This window comes from Camelina sativa, chromosome 16 (genome assembly GCF_030686135.1).
Source record: "Camelina sativa cultivar CO46 ecotype springtype chromosome 16, ASM3068613v1".
In the NCBI taxonomy this organism is placed as follows: Eukaryota; Viridiplantae; Streptophyta; class Magnoliopsida; order Brassicales; family Brassicaceae; genus Camelina; species Camelina sativa.
Window position 1 is genome coordinate 14927795 of NC_141895.1, and position 12181 is coordinate 14939975.

At 36.2% G+C, this 12181-nt stretch overlaps 3 protein-coding genes across 3 annotated transcripts; 2 read left to right on the top strand and 1 right to left on the bottom strand.

Moving 5' to 3' along the window:
- The first annotated feature begins 1578 nt into the window (after nucleotides 1-1578).
- LOC104750392 (butyrate--CoA ligase AAE11, peroxisomal) lies at nucleotides 1579-3881 on the top strand. The gene is made up of 3 exons (XM_010472178.3): nucleotides 1579-1811; nucleotides 2045-2898; nucleotides 3023-3881. Exons 1-3 carry the CDS (start codon nucleotides 1614-1616, stop codon nucleotides 3687-3689), a joined length of 1719 nt encoding a protein of 572 aa, XP_010470480.2. The 5' UTR covers nucleotides 1579-1613; the 3' UTR covers nucleotides 3690-3881.
- A 1453-nt stretch (nucleotides 3882-5334) lies between these two features.
- On the bottom strand, nucleotides 5335-5894 carry LOC147925532 (uncharacterized). Its single transcript, XM_087492656.1, has 2 exons — nucleotides 5694-5894; nucleotides 5335-5610 (listed from the first exon to the last, which is right to left on the bottom strand). Exons 1-2 carry the CDS (start codon nucleotides 5892-5894, stop codon nucleotides 5335-5337), a joined length of 477 nt encoding a protein of 158 aa, XP_087348782.1.
- Nucleotides 5895-6289: 395 nt separating this feature from the next.
- LOC104750393 (putative oxidoreductase At4g09670) lies at nucleotides 6290-8675 on the top strand. The gene is made up of 3 exons (XM_010472179.3): nucleotides 6290-7545; nucleotides 7671-7950; nucleotides 8189-8675. The coding sequence occupies exons 1-3, from the start codon at nucleotides 7039-7041 to the stop codon at nucleotides 8512-8514; spliced, it is 1113 nt and encodes a 370-aa protein (XP_010470481.2). The 5' UTR covers nucleotides 6290-7038; the 3' UTR covers nucleotides 8515-8675.
- Nucleotides 8676-12181: the final 3506 nt, after the last annotated feature.

The window sequence follows — 12181 nt, forward strand, 5'->3', positions numbered from 1 at the left end:
AATCTGTCGTTTGATAACAGATTTATTATTTTTTTTATAATTTGCTAAAATAACTTACAAAAAGACCTATATTAGATTTATTTACGGTATGACAGTTTTTTTTTTTTTTTTTGCTTCAGAAAATCTGATGTTTGATAACAAATTTATTAGATGTAAATATAGTGACAACAGATTTGTTTTATATTATGACAGTTTTTTCTTACAAAAATAATATTTTTCTACATTAAATTTTATATATCATACTTTTAAAGATTTTTTAAACATCATATTTGATACACAATATTTTTTATAAATCATATGTTACAAAATATTTTTAATTATATTTTTAAAATCATATTTTATACATTATATTTTTTTATAAATCATATACTGATAGTATTTTTAAACGTCATATTCTTATACATTTTTTTTTGTAAATCATATTTTTTCTTTAAAATTTTTAAACATCATATTTTTATATATTTTATTATATTTTCATATATCATATTTTAATAAAATTTTATACATTATATTTTTAGTTATATTTCATAAATTATAATTTTTTTTATAAAACTTATCTAAAAATTTTGAATATTATTTTATACTTATTTTAAAATCATATTTTGATTTTTTTTTATTTTTAAATCATAGTTTTAAACATTATATTTTTAAATTATATTTTTATCTATTATATTTTTTTTTGTTTTTTTTGTTTTAAAAAGTTGTTTGAAGGGTTTTTAATATTTTTACATAAAATTTGTGTCATTCTAGTAATGAGATAGGATGAAGTGTTAATCTAGCAATTAATTGCCAAATTTGGGTCAAAAACTGGTGTATTTTCACTATTTTATAAATAAGTTTTTAAATAAGTAAAACTAAAAGAGTATAACCCAAAATGTATAGGTAGATTGTGTTTGTCTGACTAATGCTTTAACGTATGTGGATTCTTTTGTTGAAGATGTCTTCCAACAGCGTTTGAGGGATCGTTTTCTAATCCTTGTTAGATTTTTTCCTCCTAATATTTAGTACATGAAAGTTAGCGAAGATATTAAAATACTAACCAAATTTTTTGGTTACAGACAACTAATCTGTCGAGAACGATCCATTTATTTGATTACAAAGGCATGTGAACAATGAAAACAATAGTGAATATGAATGGCCAGTATACAATTTGAACGACTTCTAATACCTTAAATCTTTAAACAGTTAAGACAATAAACTTGGGTGGTCCTTGTCAAATACTGTATTGTATGGCTTTCCTTTTTAAAAAATTTAAACATATATAGGTAGGCTTGAACTATTATCCTGGATTCGTCCCGACCTGATAGCTGTCCGAAAATAAACGAATTTAGTAGTCTTACTTTTCTTGTTTGGCAGCAAATTGTCTAGTACGACTTCTACAATATTCCCTTCTTCCTAAAGGTAGGTCCTCGCTGCTAATATCATGTGAGAGCTAGCTTTAGATGTTTTCTATGACAGCTTCCAAAACTTTAGGCATGACCAGCATACAATCGTTCCTATATACAAAATTTTGTTATCTATCACTATCGTCTATGTTTTGAAGCCTCTCATAATCTTCTATATATAATATGGATTTGCATATTCCTTATTCACTCACATACACACATACAAAGATGGATAAATTGGCGTTATGTGAAGCAAACAACGTTCCTCTAACTCCCATAACGTTCTTGAAGAGAGCTTCCGAGTGTTATGCTAATCAAACTTCCATAATCTATGGAAAAACTCGATTCACTTGGCATCAGACCTACGAACGTTGCTGTCGTCTCGCTGCTTCTCTCCTCTCTCTTAACATCACCCGTAACGACGTCGTAAGAATTTTCGATTTGCCTTTTCATGCATATATATGCATACGATACTACGATGCCATGACGATACTGATCCACATATGAACCATATATGACTTTATTTTTTATTTATTGTTTGTTCTCTCGTTTTATCTTTAGTGATGCATTTATAAAAATTGCTTGTACGATCCTTAACTTTTTTTGACCTTAATGAAATATTTATCTACCTTTAACGTATGTGATAAATTTATGTATAGGTTTCGATTATTGCCCCAAACATACCTGCCATGTACGAGATGCATTTTAGCGTTCCCATGACCAGAGCCGTACTTAACCCTATTAACACCCGTCTTGACGCTAAAACCATAGCCATCATCCTCCACCACGCCCAGCCAAAGATCTTATTTGTGGACCACGAGTTTGCCTCTTTGACCCGGGAAGTCCTTCGCCTGTTACCCTTTCACGATTCACAACCTCATCCGCTGATAATATTAATTAACGAGTTTGATTCCACTACAAATCCTTCCTCCAAGATGGTAGACTACGAAGGTCTCATCCAAAAAGGAAAACCTACGCCCTCCCTGTTAGCAACTACGTTCCTTGTACGCAACGAGAATGACCCCATCTCTTTGAACTACACGTCGGGTACCACTGCCGACCCAAAAGGTGTGGTGATCAGCCATCGAGGGGCCTACTTGAGCGCTTTAGGCTCGATTATTGGCTGGCAAATGGGGATATTCCCAATCTACCTATGGACACTACCTATGTTTCATTGCAATGGATGGACACACACATGGTCCGTTGCTGCACGTGGTGGTACTAATGTATGCATGAGACATGTGAATGCTCAAGAGATCTATAAGAATATTGAATTACATGGTGTGACGCACATGTCATGTGTTCCTACGGTCTTCAGATTTCTCCTTGAAGGAGGTCGAACAGACCAGTCACACAAGTCCCAGCCGGTTCAGGTCCTGACCGGAGGTTCTTCGCCCCCGGCTATCATTTTGAAGAAAATCGAACAGCTGGGGTTTCAAGTGATGCATGGCTATGGACTTACGGAGGCCACCGGCCCGGTTCTCTTTTGTGAGTGGCAAGACGAGTGGAACAGGTAATAGTCACCATCTTAAGTTTTACATATATATACTACAAATCTTATAAATAACGGTGTTGAAGAAACTTTCCACAACAACCATGTTAAAAATCAGAAAAAATTGTATGAAAATTCTAAACAGACTACCAGAGCATCAACAGATGCAGTTGAAAGCAAGGCAAGGGGTAAGGAGCATAGCCCTAGGTGACGTTGATGTGAAGAACACAGAAACTCTAGAGAGTGTACCACGCGACGGGAAGACTATGGGAGAAATTGCCATTAAAGGAAGCAACTTAATGATAGGGTATCTAAAGAACCCTAAAGCAACATCTGAAGCGTTTAAAGACGGATGGCTAAACACAGGGGACATAGGTGTTATTCATCCTGATGGACATGTAGAGATCAAAGATCGATCCAAAGACATCATTATCTCAGGAGGTGAAAACATCAGCAGTATTGAGGTCGAAAAGGTTCTTTACATGCATCCAAAAGTGCTCGAGGCCGCTGTGGTGGCCATGCCTCATCCTCTGTGGGGTGAAACCCCGTGTGCCTTTGTTGTTCTAAAGAAGAGTGAAGAAGAATTGGTGACCAATGAAGGAGATCTCGTTAAGTATTTCCGTGATAATATGCCGCATTTTATGTGTCCAAGAAAGGTAGTGTTCTTTCAAGATTTGCCAAAGAACAGCAACGGTAAGATCCTTAAGTCTAAGTTGAGAGACAACGCTAAGGCCTTGGTAGTCAAGGAGTACGATGCCGGTTCCAAGAAAGTTCATCGAGAGAATGTTAAACACGTAAGTTCGAAGCTTTAAGACTTATATGTAAATGCGGATGAGGCAATAATAAAGTGCAGAAAGTAAATAACACAAGAACTTTGTTAACAGAGGTTCGGTTTTTCCTACTCCCCGGGACCACGTCCAGACTTTTTCCTTTTTTTTTTATTTTCCTTTTCCTTGTAAAACTCCAATTTAATCAACCCAATAAATAGTAGTTTTCCTCTTCAATTCATCCTCAAACCGTCTTTCAATATTGCATTCTTAAACCTTCTAGAAACTTCTCACGCACATAAAACAACAACAATCATGTATCACGTCTTGAATCCCACAGACACTACTTCAGACAAACCAATACATCTTCATTCTCCCCCTTTTTGACTATGCTTGTGAACTCATCAGTCCAAACTCCTAAAAACATCACCAAGCACATCTTCATTCTCTCCCTGAATGAGTCACAACATGGTCAAAACTAACTGAAAAATTCTTCCCGCTTTGCAATACGCGGTTGATAACCTAGTACACCACCTCCATAGAATCATCTTTTCTAACCCAAATCCTGTTGCGCCTTATACCTCCATGATGGACTCCTTGAATGAATCTGAAACAATTCCTCTTGATATGTCCTTGAACTCCACAATGATAACATGTAGGACCTTGAAACCTTACATCATAAGCATTCTCCATTCGAACAACGTTTTGGCCTAATATGCCCAACAACACCACAATGATGACAAACAGGTCGAACAACGTTTCTAGGTGCATTCTGCTCTTTCACAAAAAAAGTCTCTGAAGCAGTCTTTGAAGTAGTCTTTGAAGCAGACATGACTTTTCCACTTGAAACAAACACCGTATCCGATTTTGAAACTTTTCCTTCATATCTAAGGCTACACTTATCAGTCTTGCCATTACTCAGAATGTGATCCAACTTCTTTGTACCATTATTAAGCATCCTCAAATTCTTTTGAGTTTCTTCAAGCTGCACTTTAGCTTGTAATGCTTCTTCTCCCTTCTCTGTTGCATATTTCTCTGCTTCAACGACTTTAGCCTCTAACTCAAGCTTCTCCTTAATCAAAACTGAATTATCATCGACTACCTTAAGCCAATGTGCATACAACTTCTCATAACTCTTACCAAGTTCTTCATAACTCATATCCTCTCCATCACTATCACTATCAGATTCATGTTCAGATGTAGTTGCAGGTTTTGTTGCAGATTCAGAGGCAGTTGCAGATACTAATGCAGACGCTGATTTAGAACTATCTTCAAAAGTTGTAAACGCCACAAAATTCTTCAGTTCTTCTTCTTCATCTGAATTAGTTTCAGAATCACTAGTAACAACATTCATAGCCTTCTTCTTATGCTTTTGTAGATTGGCACATTCAGACCGTACATGACCATATCCTTTGCATTCAAAACATTGAACATTCTTTGATGAAGTCTTCATCTCTTCACCCATTCTACTTTTCTTCTCTTCGCCCTTACGCTTCAGAAATTTAGCAAATTGTCTTGATAACATAGCCATTGAATCTTCACAAGATGATACCTTAAGAGCTACTCCAATGTCAACTTCCTTCTTTATTGCTTCCTTAACTTGATCATCTTTCTTCTTTACTCCTTCAGCTTCATATAATTTGCTTAATTCAAAAGCCTTTAGAATCCCAACAAACTCATCAAAAGCCATCTAATCTAAATTATGAGCTTCTTCAACTGCAGAAATTTTTGACTCAAATTTTGCAGGAACAGATCGCTTCAGTTTCTTCACAAGCATTTTGTCTTTGTACTGCTTTCCAAGAGCAAAAGGTTCATTAGATATATCACATAACTTAGCATTGAACTCAGCCACAATTTCGTTTTCTTCCATCCTTAGATTCTCAAATTGTGATGCCAACATATCCATCTTTGTTCTCTTAACACTAGAAGTACCCTCAAACATATTCTCCAATGACTTCCATGCTTTCTGAGCTGATACACATTGAGAAATTAACTTGAAGTGGCTTGAATCAATAGCATTGTAAATCGCTGTCTTGGCTGTCGAATTACAACTGATAGCTTTTTCTCTCCAGCAGTCCACTTATCCCTAGGCTTAAGACTCTCAACCCCTTTCTCATCCACAACTTTAGGAGGCTCCCAACCAAGCTCAATCGAATTCCAGCAATCTTCATCAAGGTTACTAATAAACGATTGCATACGAACCTTCCAATACCCGTAATTCGTTGAATCAAGCAACGGTGGTCTTGACATAGACGTGCCTTCTTTGTATGAATTCATCACAACTGATTCAAAGCTTTGCCTTACTTCCTGAGCTACCCTCACCCTTGATCTACCCGAAACTAGAATAAATCTCTATTGAGAACCCGCTCTAATACCACTTGTAAATGCGGATGAGGCAATAATAAAGTGCATAAAGTAAATAACACAAGAAATTTGTTAACGAGGTTCGGTTTTTCCTACTCCCCGGGACCACGTCCAGATTTCGATTCCACTAGAACAAGAAAGCAAATACAACCTATTCGCAAACGCGTAAATCAAGCAAAACCCTCTTAATTCACCGCTCCGTTCTATAACATGAAATCTTAAGGATAAATCTCTACCCTTAACTAAACTCACACCGAGTCTAGATTCAAACCAAGATAACCTAACCTGAGCCTAGACTTCAGATCTTCAACTCTCTTGAGCAACCTTCACACACACGTCACACCAACGAACAAAGAAGCTTGAACAACACAAGCATCAAACCGCGAAACCAAGCCGCACACAATGAGAAAGCTCTTTAAGGTTTTTATCTTTATCTTTCAGCTCTCTTGCTTCTTTAGGACGTGCCCAACACCTCCTTATATATCCATCAAGTCTTCCTAATCACCATAGGAGAATATTTCCAAATTCCATAAGAAAATGATTTTTTCCTTTTTGCTATTTTCTTTTTCTTTGTAAAACTCCAATTTAATCAACCCAATAAATAGTAGTTTTCCTCTTCAATTCATTCTCAAACCGTCTTTCAATATTGCCTTTTTAAACTTTTTAGAAACTTCTCACGCACATAAAACAACAACAATCATGTATCACGTTTTGATTCACACATACACTACTTCAGCATCTTCATTATATGGTATGTATCCGCTTTGTGTGTGTTTTAATTAATTTTTGTCTTAGTTTGCATGGATTGTTAAATTTATGTTAACTACGCTAAAGTATTTATAAATTATAGGTCAACAAATAATGCATCTTTTATTTAATGAAAAATCAGATTTTTATTTTTGTTATTTTTTGTGACGTGAAAGAAAAAATAATATATTGAAGAAGATAACTCATATGTCAGGCATACGGTTTGCCACGTGAAAAAACACAAATCTCATCACTTTCATTAGAACACAACTCAAAAATTAATATGGCTGACAACATTGCCAAAAAAAAAAAACACTCAACAATGGCTGACAACAAAACGGTGTGTTTTGGTCTTCTTGGTTGCATCAAATACGCATCAAAGATCGTCAGAACAGTAACACAATCCTCAAACGCCGTCATCATTGCCATCAGTGATCCATCTCTCGAAACCGCAAAAACATTCGCCGCCGCCAACATTTTATCGCCGGAGAACGTCACTATATACGGAAGCTACCAAGAACTGCTCAACGATGCAAACGTCGACGCAGTCTACTTGGCGATGCCGGTAACGCAGCGAGGGAAATGGGCAGTGACAGCGGCGGAGAAGAAGAAGCATGTTCTTGTTGAGAAACCACCGGCTCAAGACGCGACGGAGCTGGACAAGATTTTGGACGCGTGTGAATGTAACGGTGTTCAGTTTATGGACGGTACGGTTTGGTTGCATCATCAACGGACGGCTCAGATTAAAGAAACGATGTTTGATTCTGGATTGCTTGGAGATGTTCGCCACGTAAGCACTTTGTTCTTTTAATCAATATATTGCAAATTGGTACAAAATAATATTTTACTTTTATATAAAATGCTTAATTAATCACTAATCCTCAAAGTGTGACAAAATAATTTTATATATTGTAGATGTATAGTACAATGACAACTCCGGTATCAGAGCAACTGACTAAAGAAGCTATGGGTTTAGCCGGAGCTATTGGAGAGCTTGGGTACCCCATAGGTGCAGTTCTATGGGCTATGTCTTACCAAATGCCAATATTTGTCAGGGCTCTTCCCTCCTCTGTTTGCACAAACTCAACTGGGACTATCATGTCCTGCTCTGCCTCCCTTCAGTTTGGTACAACCGCAACCGCAATCGTCCATTGCTCTTTCCTCTCTCAACTTTCGACTGACCTAGCTATCTCAGGTTCTTACTTCTTAGTTCTTACCATAGCCTTTATAATTATAATTTAGAAATCCAGCCTTGAATTGAATCAAATCCAAGCCAAGAGGAATAATATTGCATCTAACTAAAATAAAAGATCTATAATAATTTTTTTGTTACATTCATTAGAAAAACGTATACCAAGCCAAACCAAAATAATGATACGTAAAATACTAATGATCCTTGTAACAACACCATATGTCGAAATGTACCATGCCAGGGTCAAAAGGTTCGTTTCAGATGAATGACTATGTGATACCTTACAAGGAGGACACAGCTTGGTTCGAGTACACAAGTGGTGCTAAGTTCGTGGACATGCACATTGGTTGGAACGTAATGCCAAAGAGGGTTACCTTTGATTGTGGCGGAACTGGGGAGTCTCAAGAAGCAATGATGCTGAGAGAGTTCACGCGGCTTGTTGAAGGAATCAAGCGGGGAGAATCAGAGGCTGATCGTAGGTGGCCAGAGATCAGTAGGAAGACACAGTTGGTGGTTGATGCTGTGAAGAAATCTGTTGATATAGGTTGTGAAGTGGTTCATCTGTAAATGGTGTCTAGAACTTCTAGTTAGATTATAATATTTATATTAGTGCCATATATAGACCCATTTAAATATGTTATATATGGTAGCTAACTTTTAAAACTCGAAAATGCTATGTCTATGTACTTCATGATTTTATTTGATACTCCATAATAACTTTATCTTCACTCTCGTCAACTATAATTTTAACATTTCATATGACAAGACGAGCACGGGGTGTATAATTCTTTTCTAATCTAGCAAGATAGCCTGAAGATGGCTTCATGTTGGTTCCATCATATATTCGTATATATGTTAAAGTGGTAATCACATGAAGATGCAGATTCGCATTGGCAGATCGATGAAGATGACTATATATACTCAAATCTGAGATATGTTAGGCCAATATAGAAGTAGATATGTTACCTTCTTTGTCATTTTCGTGGAACCATAAGAAATTGGCAGCTCATCCAATTCATCACCCTTCTAATCTCTCTTTTTCTTTTTCCCTTGGCCATCATTTGTCTCAAGAACTGGTTCTTTCTTTCCAACTTGGTTCTTGTCCGAATCCCTAATTTCCTCTTCTGATTCTGAATCGCATATCTCGTCTTCACCTTTCTCCCCCAATTCATCGACTAAATCAATTCTCTCTTTGAAGATGTATCCAGTTCTCTCCTTAGTATTTTCTGTAAATACGTTTGATGACCCTCTCTTAGAAGATTTTTTTTGCGACAATGGTACGCTCTCATGAGGAGAACAGTAAATCTCGAGAAAGTAAGCACACAGAAGAACAAAATCTCTTCAAATGGTATCGACAACGATGATGGCACAAAAGGAGAAAATTTTCATTAGGTTTACACGACCTGTAAAAGATCTGCGTGTCTTTTTTACCCGATCCGTTTTTCTTTTTCCTAAAACACTGTGACATTCCTCGTAAATAAGTCTAAAGTTCAAGGATTTTTTCCAAACTCAGTGGCAGGTCAATAAAACGAACTCAAACCCTCGCCTGAAACACTACTTGGATACTATAGGGTGTTGGGAAGCCGCTTACTCTTCTATGAGTTTCACATTTCGACATCGAGAGCAAAATTAATGACCTGATAAACTAGCAAAACAGGCAATTGTCAGCCTGAATGATTTTGTATCATTCATGCCCGTTTTTCTTACAATCTTTTGAAAAAAATGATACAGATATTTATCGTTAATAAAGCTATTAGATGGAAAAAAATACATATGTTTCCAAAGCGTTTCTATTTCTTAAATATTTTAAAAAATTGTTTCCTGTTTTAGAAACGTTTCGCTTTTGTATACTCGTTTCCCTTTCTATTCAACCTAGTTTGTAGTTACTATCAAAGAAAGAAAAAAAATGGTCAAAAACCATTTAGGCGATTTTTTTTATACATGCTATGAGAAGTTATATTCATATTGTACCAAATAAGTAAACATATCCCAAATATTGTGAAGGAATGTAAACATCTCCCAAATATTGTGAAAGAATGTAAACTATGAATCCAAATAAGAATTTGAAATTTGTCAAAAATAAAACAAAATAAAGTTTATTAATGTTTATCATAAAAAGTTTAGATAATTACTTTCACAAAACGTTGAGGTGAAAAAAAAAATAGTGGTGGTTGTTGTATAATTGAGTGATCAGGTTTTATGTAATAGAGAGTCTAGCTAGCCCTCGGACACGAACAAGAACAAAGAGTTTTACTACTTTAGTCTTAATAGGTAATAATCATGAAAAACAAAAATCTACACTTTTAAAATTACTTATGATTCTTTAATAAATCTGGAAGATCATGCTATGTTACGAATTAGTAGGTTAAAATGACCGGACTCGTTTTTTTAAAATATATTATTAAATTAGTGATTACATACTCACTAAAATCCTAACCCCAATTAACATACATGAAAATAACCAATAACATTAAATCAGAAACTCCAACCGAAACAATAACCAATAACCAATGAATTCAATACCAATAGCCAACAAATTCATAAAACAATAAGATAGCATCCTAAACAACCGTTTTAGACCACTACATTCCATTCAAGCAATCTAACAACATCATAGAACAAACAACCAAGCCTTTAGAACATCCTCTTCTTCATTGCCTTAATTTCACGATCACACTTTGCTTTTACCTCTACCACAAACACAAATTGAGATGCATGAATATTGTCATAAACACTCAGTGAGCCAATCCTCCCATTTGCTGGGCAATACACACAAGAAACTGAGAATCCAATGTTTAACAATCAACAAACAAACCAGGAAAACAAGTATCAGCCGCCTGCTGAAAAAGTTGGTGTCAACCAACACTGCCTCTCCTTGGTATCGACCAAAATTGCCTCTCAGTGTCGGTCGATACTGCTCTTCGGTGTCGACCAACACTGTCTCTCAGTGTCGACCGACACCTTTCCTACACCCGAAAACCCTAGCACCAACACATGGCCAAGTCCTCGTGCCGTCAACATCTTGGTGTCGACCGACACCCACCTGGTGTCGGTGACACCGAGTTCGCAGACGCGATCTGCTCAAAGTCGAGAGTCGAATCTCCGACATCCACCTCCTCCAGTGCGACCAATGCTCTCCCAAAAGCCAAAGGAAGCCGTAGGAACCATGATACAGTCACAACAAGCAAGAAAACAACCACAACAAACATATAAACAAGCAAACAAAGGAATCTCAGGCTTAGATCAGTCATGGTCATGCACTCACCTTTGCAACAAGAGGATTCTGACCAAAACAATTGAACACAGTCTCCTAGAAAGCTTCTATCTCGTTCATAGCACCAGCTCCTCAGTCCCACGAACAGATCTCCCAAGGAACAGCACAAAAGCTTCAAGGAAAGGGGTTTAGAACTTCTCTGGAACTTTTGGGAATCGGTAAAAGGTTAAAAGAGGCGACAAATACGTTTTCCATAAAACTTCGACTTATCCCTTAAATACCTTAGTTTAGAAATTTAACTTAAACCAAACCAAACTAAATCGACTATTAAAAACAAACCGGTCGAACCGGAAATTGTTGGTGTTGACCGACATTCTCTTTGGTGTTGATCAACACTCATACCTAAAACCAACAACTCAGTTCGTGGATGTTACATAGGTACATAGAAAAATGTAAAGGTACATCATGAAAACCATTTCTTTCTTCTTCGCTTTTGACGGATAGTAGTTTTTGCAACGACTGTACGTGAGACTTCGCTTCCCAGCATGATTCTCAGCCAAACAATATTACATAGCCCACTAAGACTTGTGTTGCATGCAACAAAAAAAAAACTTGTGTTGCCTGAAGGAAACTTCATGTTGATTGTGGTAATCACATGCAGGTTCGCATAGGCAATGAAGGTGGGACTATATACTCAAATCTGAGATATGTTAGGTCAGTATAAGTATGTGGAGTTAAGATTTAGTTTGTTTTCATTACATCATCACTGGGACTCTAATGGTGTCATTAAAATTTCACGTACTGTAGACTGATTTTGTAGTTTTGTGCACTGAGTTTGCAAATACTCTTTTTGTCTAGGTTTTCTTTTCAGTAATTGTTTGTATAAATAACTAAAACCCATAAAATGTCATTATATATGCTCTTAATCTCGAGACATTTAGGAAACTACAATGTCCGATTTAAAATAGAAAATATAAAAATATATGTTTATATCTTTTGAAAATAATAAAATAGAATATT